Source organism: Lissotriton vulgaris, chromosome 3_1, assembly GCF_964263255.1.
Source record: "Lissotriton vulgaris chromosome 3_1, aLisVul1.2, whole genome shotgun sequence".
Lineage (NCBI taxonomy): Eukaryota > Metazoa > Chordata > Amphibia > Caudata > Salamandridae > Lissotriton > Lissotriton vulgaris.
This window is the reverse complement of record NC_141689.1, coordinates 1,812,772,343-1,812,787,102: the sequence shown is the minus strand read 5'-3', so window position 1 is coordinate 1,812,787,102 and position 14,760 is coordinate 1,812,772,343. Positions and strand designations below refer to the sequence as shown.

The window sequence follows — 14,760 nt, the reverse complement described above, 5'->3', positions numbered from 1 at the left end:
TATGCACAGGTGCACGGGAGAGGGGAGGGTCACTGGAGGCCAGCAGGCCAAGTAAACAGGTTCGAGAGCGGGAGCAAGTGAGGCAGATAGCACTTACTGCCGCCGGCCTTGCAGTGCGGGCTACCGCCTTGTTTACAGGCTAATTGTTACTCGTCAGGGGAAGTATAGTCCTTCATTCAGTATAGCGTGGGCGGCTTGTTTGCACCGAGAGCCTGGCTACTTAAGTGCACCATGATGTCTCCTTAGCGCATTTCCACGACTCCCACGCCTTCAGCCTTTCCCTTGCACTGCGATGTTTGCAGCCCTCGAGGCGAGGAAAGCCACTCAAGCCATGCCGTTGTTATCTGTTTGGATTGGAAGTGATCCAATGAGAGGGTCCTGCCTCAGTTTCCTCTTCGGTACTCACGCAAAGATTACAACTTAACGCGAACTGCGAAGGGGCATTAACCGTAAATTGAATGAGGGATGTTCCACAAATTCGCACTGATTGAGTGTAACTCAAAGACCTGTATGTGCTAAGGACTGCAGCGTGCATACTGGACATATGGGGAAACGTAAATCCATGGAGGTGGGGGGGGAGGAGATGGTAAACTCCCTAAACAGCGGAAGGGAAAAAAACCGAGAAAGTCTTCTAGCCACCCAGTAGCAAGTGTTATGGAACGAATTAATGACCTTGTCGACGATTGTAGAGAGATTCTAGAAACTGACCACGACCAGGGTAATGGGGAGATTGGAAGCGAAAAGGGTGGGGACGCAATAAGGGTAGTAGATGCTATTAATGACTTACCCACTATACCAGCTATGTTCCGCGCAAAGAGAAAATTAAAAGCTAATAATCAGGCAGACAATGGGGATTGTCTAATTATCCAGAATAAGGCCCCAAAAGACATAGATCAGGATCTAGCTGTCAGTACTATGGGTGAGGGCTCATTAACCATTACTGTCCCCCAGATACCCTGCCATAATACACATACACATAATACACATATAAAACACATGTACGCATTCCATGGTTAAAGTATTTAAAGGGATGCTTTGAAGAGCTGGGGAGTCCAGACCTTTTTTTAAAGCCTGATTTTATTACCGCTGGTGATGTAGAATTTGTAAGGAAGTCTTTTTCCTCCCTTAACAGGCTCGATAGAGATGGGGTAGAACTGTGCAAACCGAACGTCCGTAACTTTGTGAAGCAAAAAACGACACCATCCATTAAACCATATCTTTTGTGGTCTTTGTCGTCCCACGAGCGCTTTTTATTAATCAGGTTTCGTTTGGATTATTTCAATTTTTTATTTGCTGTCCCAAAAGGGACTTGTAGGGGCCAAGTGCTAGCATCCTGTGGCTGCGACTGTGTGTCTCCACAGGATTTGCTGTACTTTGTTTTTCTGTAGATTTTATGAAGTGCCCCGTAGGTTTTTTTTAACCCCCTTGTTAAAAAGGCTGAATTTTATACAGGTACGCCCAGTTCTCTTTTACCTACAAATGTTGAAACCTGAATGTATTCCACTTGTAGTATGCTTCTTGAAATACTTGCTGAGATCTAGAAACTGCATGGAAAATTAATAACTCCCCAACACGAGTAGGCAGCCTCTTATTTACTAGCTATGAATTTGTACGTTCAATTACTGACAGCCCGTTATTTCCCCCTTTTTTTAATAATGATGCTGATGTTTATATTTTTGTGTATTTTATTGGAGTATCTATTACAATTTATATCATGAATTGTATGTTTTTATATTTAATGGGGCTGTATAACTTTTATGGTTTTTGTTTTTAAACTGAATAAAGTATTTGAAATTGAAAAATTGAACAAATATCAAGAACTCAAATATGTATTACATTTGTTTTTTTTAACATTTTATTAATACACAGCATTTTAAAATGGAAACCGTTGAATTGCTTAGTCTTTTAGGACTTATTTTAAAATTCTTTATTAATTAACATGTGCAGTAATATTTGCGGTCAGTGCTCGACAATTAAAAAGCATCCAACAGACCAGTGTCATGTAAGGTGGGTTTGAAAATATGCTGAGGCAGAAAATGTAGATGAACCCAAGTGCATGATCTGTTTGCAATAGTCTACTGTACAACCAGCGATAAAATAAGAAATGTTCAAATACAGGTTTTCACATGCCTCAGCCTCAAATTCTGATTTCACCCACAATTAAGGGCACTGCTTTACGAAAACCCAAGGAAACACGTCGTTCAAGTTACTCACAATGAAAAAGGAAAGTCATAAATACGATAATCAAAACAGTTGTATCACAAAGAATGTACAATTGAGTAAAAAATGTAAAGCCGAAAGGAAAACCTTCACTTTTCAGGAGACTTTGAAAGTTCAGTAAGTTTCAAGCATTAGCCAGATGTGATCTGCTATCGTCATCCTGGTAGTTAGCATGTGCCGAGTCTTTGTAACAGCCAGTTTCTTCGGTCAGTCATGGTCAAATACCGCTTCAAGGGACATGATCTCTCGGGACAATACTGCTTCGGATGAGGTGTGTCGTTGATCGGCTTATGGTATGGTACTTCCTTTCGAACAAGGATGGCAGGTTGATAAGTGAAGGGGACGGGACACCCTAATGGAAAAAAGAACACTATGAACATGGTTACCTTGAAGATTAAGACCAATTAAGCAAACATTGCACCTGTGACATGGGTAAGCACTCCACACCACTTGGAGTCAAGCTAGCCGGGCTGATGAGAGGTGTTACCTCGAAACCGGTCCGGTCCTCGGATGCTTGATTCCGTTCTGGGAAGGACATGGCTTTTGTAGTTCGGACTGGACTGTTCCCATGGGGCACAGGGTCAGAGCTGATTTGCATATCGCCATTGTCTAACCCAGGGTGGTGTGGAGTGCAAAAAAACGATGGATTTGGGCCCAGATCTTTGGACTGGGTTGAATGTGTGACATTGATCCACATTCGGTCCATCACCTGTTGTTTTTGCAATGGGTAACATGACATTCCAAGATATCAGTGATTGTGCCTACCAACACCACCAGTGCACTCTCCACACTGTGCACCACAAGTGCGACCCATCCTTTTGTGACATGCAGATTTTTTCTTTCCAAGTTTCATTGTACAATTTGCTTTTATTTTTACTGGATGCACCGATGTTTTCTTTCAAAAGCCAAAAACATTTTCAAAAGATTGCAAAAGCCAAATGTTTCGAAGATATTTGTTAAGCCACCACCAGCTATTGGCATTTAAATTGCATTCATGATGCTCTTAAGAAGCTGTGCCTTTGAAACCCCCAGGATTACCCAGCTGCCTATGCTACAATACCTTGCCTACATGTGTACGTTTGGATCTCGCAAACAAATAAAGTACTCAAGATAAAGTTTAGCAACCAGGTCCTCTGTGATCCGCCAAACATCTCATTCTGCAAAAAATGTTCAAAATATTTAAACGTGATATCAATGAGGACAGTAGTAGAAAAGAGCAATATGACGGGACCGGAGGAACTATTAAGATCAATGAATGTCTCTTGAAGCTAGAATCAGCAGCAGCGTTGCGTCTTCACATTGGTTTGGTGAATTGCTAGAATCCACGTAAAGGAAGATCAAGAAACCTCTGAAGTTGAAGTAAGAGTGCACCTGGTTATTTTAAAATGGCAAATATATCTGGCCTTGGTAGAAAGAGTCCTAATTCAACTAACACCTCAAGTAATGGACTCCAAGATCTTGACAAGGCACTTGCTCCCAACGGGCAGAGTTACATGTCCTCCACAATAGCTGTGCAAGCTGGCCAACCTGGACTCCCATAACATCAAGAACACCTCACCAGCCCCTTTGGAAAGAAAAAAACCGAGATGCAGACGCTGGAATGCAGGCGTGCAACAATGCTGCCATCTTGATCGCCACTTCCATTCTCTTTTGGGGCATATTTACATTACTCTAAAGAGCAGCAAATCCTGAGAAAACTAGAAAACATTTCCAAAAGGAAAATGAAACATCTAGTAATGTTGGTGGGAACAGCACATTGCACCAATCCTATGTGATCACACCCTAGGGTATTTAAACACCACTTAGAGGTCACTCAATTCCTAAATGGTTCCAGGCAAGACTATAGAATACGCCAAAAAAACACTGGGTTAATTGCAGAACTAAAAATAAGTAGAAGAAAATGCACCCACCATGAGCAAATGGACCATAGATACACAATTTTCTTCTGATGGATGCTACTTCCTTGGGATGCAAATTGCTCTTCTTGGAGAGATCTACTAGATACACAATTTTCTTCTGATGGATGCTACTTCCTTGGGATGCAAATTGCTCTTCTTGGAGAGATCTACCCGTCAATGTCTAAAGAATCTAGATGGAGGTGACAAATATTGCCTGTCAACTGGTTTGACAATGTTGGACCCTAGAGTTTCCAGACATGGTACCTGCTCAAATAACCAGGATGAAGTTAAAATGCGCTGCTGCCCTGAGTGGGATATCCAATAATGGTCAGGTTCACAAGGAGAACTTATACAAAGAAAGAAAGTTATTGCAACAAAACTACTTAAAGGCTATTTAATTAAGAAATGTCTGAATCATAAAAAATACAATCTGTCTCCATTTGCAGGATTTTGGCACTCATACTATATAAAGTTGGCATTTTCAAAAAGGATTTAGGTTCTCTGAAACATTGGTACGATACCTCCATCTTACGGTCATGGTCTTCCCATTTTATTGTATAAATTAGATACATCTAGAAGTTATCCCTTGGAGTTGGATGCAAACGTTGGCCATTAGTGGCCTACGATCACATAAATGAAGGCGCCCCTTTCAAGCTTTACCAATCAGCCAAGTGATTATTTCTACAGTTGCAATATATCATCGAAGTGATTAGTATCTGGGCCGAGACATTTGTGCCTTTCGCCCACTACTTCTTCACCCTCTCCCTTTATCAGAGTGCAGATGATATCTCAGCTGCCATATCTGTTTTTGATTAAACTTCTGGAATTTGTGGTTTCCTGATGATGTACTGTACGCCAAAACACGCGTGGAAGATGCATCAACTAGCCACTTAAATCAGTGTTTTACATTCTCTTTGATTCAAACAAAACTTTTGTATGAACTTTTGTCTTCGTTTTTTGTTCATATTCGTCCATTGCACTGTGTACCCTTGTGAATTATGTGGGGATAGCATAATGTATATGTAATCAGTTGTCGGATGACCTGTTAGAAAAGATTTTAAACTTTTGTATTAAAAAAATGAATTTTTAAATGCACAGTTGTTTACACGGAGGTCCTTACATTACGTCTGATTTATATGGCCTGTTAATTGCCACGGACTTTTAGTTGCCTAGGGTTTTTTCTACCATTGTGTATTTGCCCTGCCCTAGGATTCTACAATTGTTGCTGGGGGTCCTTGGTATTTAACTTTGGTTCTCTGAAACTTAAACAGTGTTTTTTGTTAAATTGAACCGATTTTAAGTTTGGTTTATGTTTCAGACTAACAATTAGCTTACATTTTCAATTTAATCCATAGAGAATTGTGGATACAAGCCCTGTAGGGATCCAGGGGTTTCCCTGCCCAGAAGGCACAAGTGTGGGCCAGATATTGTTTTTTGTTAGGACCATGGCCATAACATTTCCTACTGTTCACCTGGTTTAGTATGGAATTTAAAATGCCCATGACGGACAACCAGGTTTACTTGTTAACCTTCCCCCATCAAACTAATTTAAAAAAATATATTACTTTAAAAAAAACATGCTTGTGCCTTCACCCAGTAAGTGGGATCACCGTAAAAAAATCACCAAGCAAATTGAGATGGGACGTTTAACCCACTAAAGTTCCTGTCCTGAAATCAGCCAATTCAGTAATGTTTAGAGAAAATGTGTCTTCTTCCCCAGATGACTGCTTTGTAGACCTAACATGGGGTATTTCATTTCTCACTATAGCAGCTGTCGCTGTTTCTTTTATGAGAATGCAAAATCTGCAGTTTATCTGTAGCCACAGCATTCCTTGTGTAGATTGTACTCTGCATATTCCTTCCTCCAATTAAGTATAGATTTTCATAAGCCTCGAAGCCCATCACTGCTAAGCATTTACAAAATATGTGTTGGACTGAAATTTAAAGGGCAGTGATCTGTACTTTTTGTGCTGGCTTCATCTTTTGATGCAAATGAACTTTCCTTGTTTCTTTGGTACTTGAGGTCTCTCAACCAATGTTATCCTTGATCAAAAGATATACTTCCTGCCTCATCCTGTACTAAAAGAAACTCAAGACCTCAGTAAAAAGTGGAGTGGGGAATGTCAGAGAACGGAGCTTGTGCAAATTTGGTAAAATATCAAGCACCCATTTGTCTAGATATATTCTGCCATATTTGACTGATTGATAAGTTTCCGCGAAGAGGGACAGGATGGGTGAGAGTTCATTCTTTTTTTTTTATTGAGCAGCACATTCAGCTTTATACAGGACATATAATTATCAGAATTTCATATGACTCAATATACACAACTGCTGCACAAGTTACTACGATATATCTGTAAGAGACACCTTAGTGATAGATTCCTTACCTTAGAATATCCCCAGGCGTCAGACTGGATCAAGAAAGTTTAGCTTAGCAGTACCCCTGCGCGTCAGTAGGTGGCGTCTTGCGGCTCCGCGCCCATCGTATGCGCAGAGATGACGTCACAGAGACTACTTGGGCGCCACGCATGCGCACTGCGTCAGTTCTGTACACTACTTTCCGCGCCAGGAATACAGAGCCATGCAAGATATTGACCACTAGTGCACTGAAACTAGGGCCCTGAAAGGAATGGTCTTAACCCTAGTAATCAGTTCGCAGAACGGGGAGGATGGGAGGGCGGTAAGGAATCCATCACTAACTAATGTCCCTTACAGATATAGCGTTACACAAGTAGTACCTTGTGCATCTGAAAGAGACATGTTAGTGATAGATTCCTTACCTTAGAATAGATACCCCAGCAATACCAACCCCGGTGGTGGGTCTGCTAACAAGATTACACCAGAAAGTCATGGAGAACAGAACTACCAAAGAAGCCGTCTCTCCGGACTGGACTGTCAAGGCAGTAATGCTTGGTAAACGTGTCCAGCGAGGTCTACGTAGCCGCCTGACAAATGTCCTGCAAGGGAACGCCGCATCCCAAAGCAATAGTGGCTGCCGTCGAACCTGGTGGAATGGGCACACAGCCCCACAGGAGGCTCCTTCTTAGCCAACGAGTAACAAGCCTTGATGCAGAGACCGACCCACTGAGAGATGGTCCGTTTGTGCATGGACGACCTTTTTGGCGCCCACGTAGCCAACAACAAAGAGCTGGTCATCCAACCGGAACTGCTGTGTGTGTTTCAGATAGAACGAGAGCTCACATTTTGGGTCCAGACGGTGGAGCCGCTCTTCCTCTTTTGAAGGATGTGGAAGCAGAAAGAAGGTGGGCAAAGTGATGGTCTGCCTGATGTGGAAGGGAGTAACAACCTTTGGCAAGAAAGAAGGACGTGTCCTTAAAACCACCTTATCTGGGTGAACGGAAAGGAGGTGCAGAGGAAAGAGCCTGGAGCTCACTCTTCTGGCAGAGGTGATAGCTACCAGGAAAGCAGTCTTTAGAGTAAGAAGACACAAGGGACAGTTATGAAGGGGCTCAAAGGAAGTGCACATCAGATATGTCAAGACAATGTTTAAGTCCCATTGAGGCATTATGAACTGCACGGGAGGAAATGTGTATGTAATGCCCTTCAGGAAATGGTTAACAACCAGGGACTTAAAAAGAGAAGGCTGATCAGGAGGCCGCAGAAAGGCTGAGGTGGCAGAAAGGTAACCCTTGATAGTGCCCAGAGCAGAGCCCTGCTGGGCCAAGGATAGAAGGAACAGAAGAACCTCAAAAGAGGGGCAGAAAGGGGATCCACAGACTTATCTGTGCACCATGCCACAAACTTGTTCCACCTGCAGGCGTTTACCGTTTTTGTGGAGGGACGCCTGGCTGCCAGAATGAGATCACAGACTTCGGAAGGAAGATCGAAAGCGGTCAACTGTCGCCGCTCAATCTCCATGCATGGAGGTGGAGGCTGGACAGGTTCGGGTGAAGGACTGCCCCCTGCTGCTGCCACAGAAGATCCTCCCGAAAAGGCATTTGGATCAGGGGATCGATCGCCATATCGAGTAGCTCGGGATACAGTGCCTTTGTGCCCAATGCGGAGCCACAAGATTTACCTGGGCCCGGTCGCGCCTGATCTTCAGCACTCTGGGCAGAAGTGGAATAGGCGCAAAGGCGTGCAACAGCCCGCAGCTCCACTCGAGACGAAAAGCGTCATTGAGCGAGTGCTGCCTTGGAAATTTCAACGCGCAGAACTGATTACATTACTCGTTCTCTTCGGTGGCGAATAGATCTAACCAAGGATCTCTCCACTGCAGAAAGAGACCTTGCGCAACGTCAGAGTTCAGACGCCATTCGTGATCCATCATGCACCGGCAGCTGAGTTCATCGACCCTGGCATTCAGAGAACCTGCCAGGTAATGCCTTTATGTTCCAGCCAAGAGCCTCCCGACATAGGGTCCACGACCCCACCTCGCCCTGTTAGTTGCAGTACCACATGACAGTGGTGTTGTCTGTGAACACCTGCACTACACTCCCCCGCACAGAGGAAAGGAATGCTTTCAGTGCAAGTCGGATCAACCGAAGCTCCAAAAGGTTGATATGGAGCCGGAACTCAGCCGGAGACCAGAGGCCTCTGATCTCCACCTCTCCCAACTGGCCTCCCCATCCCAGGAGGGACGCATCCGTCACCATTGTGTGCTCCGGTTGGGGAAGGAGAGGGATCTGCCATTGACCCAATCGCGATTTGTGAGTCATCACTGCAACTGCTGTGCAGTGCCCTCAGAGATCTGGACATGATTGGACAGGTTGCCCTGACGCTGTGCCCACTGGAACTTCAGGTCCCACAGCAGAGCCCGCATATACCATCTAGCATGTTGTACCAGCAGGATGCAGGAGGCCATCAGGGGCTGGAGGGTCATCCTGACTGAAACCCGGGATAGAGGCTGAAAGATCAGAATCATAGCCTGAATATCCCAGACTCGCTGCTCGGGAGGATAGACCCGAAACTGCGTCGAATCCAGAACCACTCCGATGAAGGGGAGCTTCCGAATAGGGACTAAGGTGCGACTTCGGCACATTGATGTAAAACCCCAGCAAGTGCAGGAGGTCGGCCGTAGTCTGAAGGAGGGTGACTACTGCCTGGGGCGAGCCCGCCTTCAACAACCAGTCGAGGTAGGGGTAGACTGACACCCCTGACCTGTGCAGATGAATGCCCGAGGGGCACTGGCAAGGCCGAAGGGGAGCGCAGCAAACTGAAAATGCTCATGGCCTACCGTGAACCGCAGGTAACGCTGTTGGGCCGGCAGGACAGGAATATGAAAATGTGTCCTGCAAGTCCAACGCTACCATCCAGTCTCCAGGGTCGAGGGTAGCCAAGACCTGAGCCAAAGTCAACATCTTGACCTTCTCCTTCCGGAGGAAGCACTTGACATTCCTGAGGTCCAAGATGGGGCGTAACCCCCCTTTGTCCTTCTTGGAGACCAGAAAATAGTGGGAACAACAAAGATGCCCTACTTCTGGCACAGGAAGGCGCTCGATGGCCCCCTTGGCTAAGAGGGCCGCGACTTCCTGTTGGAGAAGCGCAAAGTGATCCCCCGACATGCGGTGGAACTGAGGCGGCATGACCGGGGGGATAGACTAAGGGGAGGGAGTAGCCCCTCCGGACAAGCTGCAACACCCGCTTGTCGTAAGTGACAGAACGCCAGTGGGGAAAGTGATGGCAAAACCTGCCACGCACTGGCGTGGGATGCGACCTGAAGCTCAGACTAGGAAGGCTTTGAGGTAGAGGTCGCGGCCATGGGCCCGCTGAGTCTGGTTCTGCGCAGGCTTCTGGCTGAACGAACAGCCAGGGGTGCCTCTGCAATGGCCACGAAAGGAATGAAACTTGGATGGTCGCCTGGTGGAAAGGCTCAAGGACTTGGCTGTAGCTAGAGTACTTTAAACGCTCCAGTGCCGGTTCGGCCTTATCACCAAACGGGTGTCGTCAAAAGGCATGTCCATGAGCAAGCTCTGAACGTCCAGGAAGAACCCAGTGGACCTCAGCTAGGTGTGGCGCTAAAGTGCCACGGTCGTGGACATGGCCCTGCCAAGGGAGTCCGCCGAGTCCAAACCACAACGAATGGCGAATCTAGCCGCGTCCTTATCCTCAGCCACAGCCTGAGACAGTACAGTCCGGACCTCCTCTGGGCACAGAGGCAACACCTCATCCACGGAATCCCACACCGCGTGGGAATAGCGGCCCAGAAGGCATGCAATGTTCACCGACCGCAGTCCCAAGCTGGCCGAAGAGAACAACCGCTTGGCAAACTGCTCCAATCTCTTAGAGTCCTTATTCGGCGGAGCCAAGCGAAAAGCAGTCTGGGACGTAGAAGCCTGATTGACCAGACTTTCGGGTGTAGGATGAGTGGTCAGAAACGCAAGGTCAACCGGCGCCAGGGGATGACGCCTGGTGACGTTCTTATCCACAGGGACCCCCGTGGCATGCCGTAACCAAGTGCCCAACAAGACTTCGGTGAGGGCATCATTAAAGGGCAGCAGCGGCTCCGAAGAAGTGGATGCAGGCTGGAGCACCTCAGTGAGGAAGGTTGTCTTCAGGGTCACCGGGGGGGGGGGGGGGGGGGAGGAGAGGGTGGGGAGATCAAGGTTAAGGGGGCAGGGGAGAGGCAAGCCCCGGATCAGAGGAGACGTTGAGGCCCACAGCCTCCTCCAAGTCATCCACCCAGTCCTGCTCAGAATCACACTGACGAGCAAGGGGGTCCTCAAACCCTTCCCAGTCATCCTCCTCCGCCAGCCCCGAAGGCTCAGGCGGCAGGGCAGGAACCAGTGCAGGAATAAACGGCGTCGGCCGGGGCCGAGCCGGCACCAGTTCTGAACTCGGATCCCAGGCGGGGACACATACCTCAAGGAACCGGGGCAGAGCAGAACCAGTGGTATCCACCGCGGTGTCGCCGGCAGAGCCTAGGGCAGTGCCGGGGCTGGAGCCGGCAGCATGGGACCTCTTCGAGCCGACAGGCCAGCAGGATCCAGACGCGGGAGCACCGGCAGGAGCCCGAGGCCTAAATAGGCAGTCCATGGCAGCAAGAAATTCTTGCATTTGTGCGGGAGTTGCCGATGGACCCGGGGAAGGCGTATAGGCCGCATGACTCCCAGGCTCCAAAGGAGCCGCAGGGGGGAAGGGGGGGTTTCGGGGGGGCTCCTGTCCCCCTTGTCCACATCTGGGGACCAACGGGGGAAGTCGAAGAGCAAAAACGCTTAGACTTCTTGTTTGTGCTGTTTCTTACCCGAATCTGAAGGGGAAGAGGAGTGGCGGTGACAACTCCGCAAGCGTTCCCAGGAACGACCCCTGGATCTGGAATGGGGCGGGGGCGAGTGCCAAACTTCGAACAACTTCTGGCGCCGTTCCCTCAGGGCCTTCGGTCCATAGCCCTAAAGTCCAGACAGGACCGGGAGTCATGGTCGCGCTCCAGGCAATAGACAGACGTCCGCCATCGACCTGTTTCGACGGCAGGTCCCGCAAGACTTAAAACCAGGCATCACAAGACAAAAGTCTCAAAAAGATAGTCAAAAAATGACTAGGGTACGTGCTGTAACCGGATCTGCTCTTACTAGCGCGGAAAAAGAAAGAACTGACGCCAGCGCGCATAGGTGTCGCCCAAGTAGTCTCCGTGACGTCATCTCGGTGCATAAGACATCAGCGACGGACGCGGAGCTGCAGGATGCCACCTACTGACGCGGAGGGGTACTGCTAAGCAAAACTTTCCGGGTCCAGTCTGAAGCCTGGGGATATTCTAAGGTAAGGAATCTATCACTAACGTGTCTCTTTCAGATCAATAAATTAATCTTAGAATACCCCATTAAAACCAACAAAGTGCAAATGTTGCCTTAAGGGCATTGTTGAGCTACTGCGTAAACCCCACAAACTACTTTAAAAAAAATGTAAAAAACCCTACAGCCTGGAATGATAAAGTGCCAATAGAGCTAATCGGTGCTTACCAAACTGGATGACTGCCATGTCCCTGTACCCTAAGAACATCCGACCAGCAGTTTCTCTAGGGCAGTCCACTAATGTGCAGAAGTAATCTAAAGTACTTAACTTCTGCACCCCAAAAATAAATACCAGCAACCTGATTAAGTACCCTGTGGCTAATATAATAAAGTAGCAATAATGCTTGCCTAAGCTTGACACACCAGAATGCTACCTTACACCTGTGCCAGGTGGACTTCAAACCCAGTCTCCATTATGGCCATATGTCAGAGGGTACCTACGTTCTCATTCAGAGACAAAAATGACCCATATCTTATAGCATATTGTTTGATACGAATATGGTACCAGAGCTCTCTTTCACGATCTTTAACCCATTAGCCCATTTAGCAAACATAGGGCTGATAGGTACTTCCAATTTTTAGAAATCCTCTTCAATTACAAAGCCTCGCCAGCTTCCTCAGAATTGGATACTAAAACATAACAAAATGTAGTACTTGCAGACCTTACTAGTCAAGAAATTCCTTTGATAAAGGACCTACATGTTTGTTCAAATGAAGATCCTGCCAGCAATTAAACCTTAAAGACCTAAAGAGACAGACAGCAAGAACAAAGGTACTGCCCTAGCATACCTACAAATTTAATTACTAAACACATTTAATTACTAAACCTAAGCCTTTCAGGCCTAAATGTGTAATGATAAACTGTTTAAGACCAGATTTTATTTTTTAAATAAAAATAGGTCTCCTCCGAGAGATGAATAGAAACACGAAACCTTGCCGCATTGGTATTCTATACAAGAACCACTTAAGGGATCTTATTGGTGTCCTGGTGCCAGCAGTGAAGAGAATTAGGCAGTTTCTTACCTCAGACGACGCAGTACCACGGACAGAGAAGACAAAACCTCTGAAACAGACCTTTTTCATAGTCGGCAGTCATCAATGAACCAGTTTTTAGGCCAGTGGTAAACTCACCCAGCACGGTTTCACTGCTGCCATCAGTGTGCCTTCTTGAAATGGGGCACACCATTTTGGGGGGGGGGTTCTTGGAAGAAACACGCCAGTCACAACTTCATGTTAAATGTCAAGACTCCGATAATGACAAACAGCAGGAATCGCAATACATGCAGGGTGAATTTGCTTTGAAGGACAGACAAGGTAAGACCTTATGGGTAATTCCTGGAATATGAGCATTATGAGAACTCCTTTGAGGCGCTACAGTCACAGGATGTGAGAAAGTGCCATCTTTCCTGCATTGGTAAGACCCCTCTTTTTTCTTAACTGCTGATGTGCTTTGACTGAGTGTGCCCTGGGTTCCTGCAAACCAGGTACCCAGGGCCTGTGTTCCTTCCCTAAAACGGTGTTGAAACCAAAACCAAATTAGCATCTCTGGCCACCTTTCAGCCCCTAGTAAATGGGACCCTAGGTACCCAGGGCATGGTGACCAGAGAAGACCCCCGAGGATTGCAGCACTGATTGTGCTACCCTCAGGGGCCCTGTACCCGGGCACCCACACACTGCCTTGGCAGGCTGAGTGCCTAAGTACAGAACCAAAACGAGAGTCGACAGGGCACACAGCCCTGTGTGCCCTGCCCACAGAACCCACTGCCCTGGCATACTTCAGTCACCCCTCTAGCTGGGTGCCCTATGCCAAAGGTGAGGGCACGGGTGCAAGAGCCCTGTGCCCCTACAGTACCGAGGGCCATTCCTAGGACCTGTAAGTGCAGTGATGCCAGTTAAGAGTATATGATGCTGGGGGGTCGTCATTACGAACTCCACAGCACCATGCTGGCTACACTGAAGACCGACAAGTTTGGTACCAAACTTCTCAGCACATTAAACCCGCACTGATGCCAGTGTGGGATTTAATGTCACATGCACGAGAGGGCCTCTTAGAGATGCCCCCCAAAACCTGAACCTACAATCCACGTCTGGGCTGAGTGGCTGCAGAGGCTGCCACCCAGCAGACATGTTGCTGGACCCCTGGGTAGTAGAGCCCCGCTCTTCTCGGCCTGGAACAAAGCACACCCTGGGCGAGGTGCTCGGTCTCCTCCCCAAGGATGGACAGGGGGAAGCTTCAAAGGCATACCGCCTCAGAGCTTCTCCAGACCATTTTCTGTACCCAGCAACCAGCCCCCCACCAACTCTACCCCCACTTTGGCGGGAAGAATGGCGGAAAAACTACGTCAGGAAGGGAGGGTGCCAACCTGTGCCAACTCCACCCCTCAGGTGGAGGAGGGGAGGTGAAGCACGACCCCGGGCTCCGGCCATCTTGAAGATTGGGAGCCCTGCCCAATCCCAGCTAGGTTCAGGTCTCCCTCCCACAGGAGAGGAGCAGGCTAGGGGTGTACTCACCCCAGGACAGGGGCCCATTGGCCCCTGCCCTACCTGTAACGCCCCTAAATTTAGTATTTAGGGGCTCCCTGAACCTCCCTTCCTCAGATTCGGACAACAAGAAGAAGAAAGACCAGGACGACGACGACCAGCCAGGCAGCTGCTAACAGGACAACCCAAACTTACTTGGTCCCAGCCCTTCAGGCCTGTTGCTCCTGGAACCTGCTCCTGCTGAACTCCGGTGACTCCCGTGGGCAGTCACCTTGGGACACCTAGAGGACCTGCCTGCCTGCACCCCCGGACGATTGGAACTCCCACCAGCAGAGGCTCTGCTGCAACAACCCACCTGGTGCCGACCAGGAAGTCCGGACCAGCCCACTCTGCACCAGCCGAGCCGGGGCTGG

At 47.9% G+C, this 14,760-nt stretch overlaps 1 protein-coding gene across 4 annotated transcripts in view; it reads right to left on the bottom strand.

The window, feature by feature from the left end:
* Nucleotides 1-1,848: 1,848 nt before the first annotated feature.
* LOC147728480 (protein ECT2-like) overlaps nucleotides 1,849-14,760 on the bottom strand; it is an 88,424-nt gene continuing 75,512 nt past the window's right edge. For 2 of the 4 annotated variants that reach the window (XM_086963289.1, XM_086963290.1), the window contains one exon: nucleotides 2,315-2,572. In XM_086963289.1, coding sequence (XP_086819415.1) covers nucleotides 2,450-2,572 — 123 coding nt within the window. In that variant the 3' untranslated portion in view covers nucleotides 2,315-2,449. Of the gene's footprint in view, nucleotides 2,573-14,760 lie in introns of all 4 variants that reach the window. The other 2 variants (XR_015309561.1, XM_086963291.1) reach the window with 2 other exon arrangements.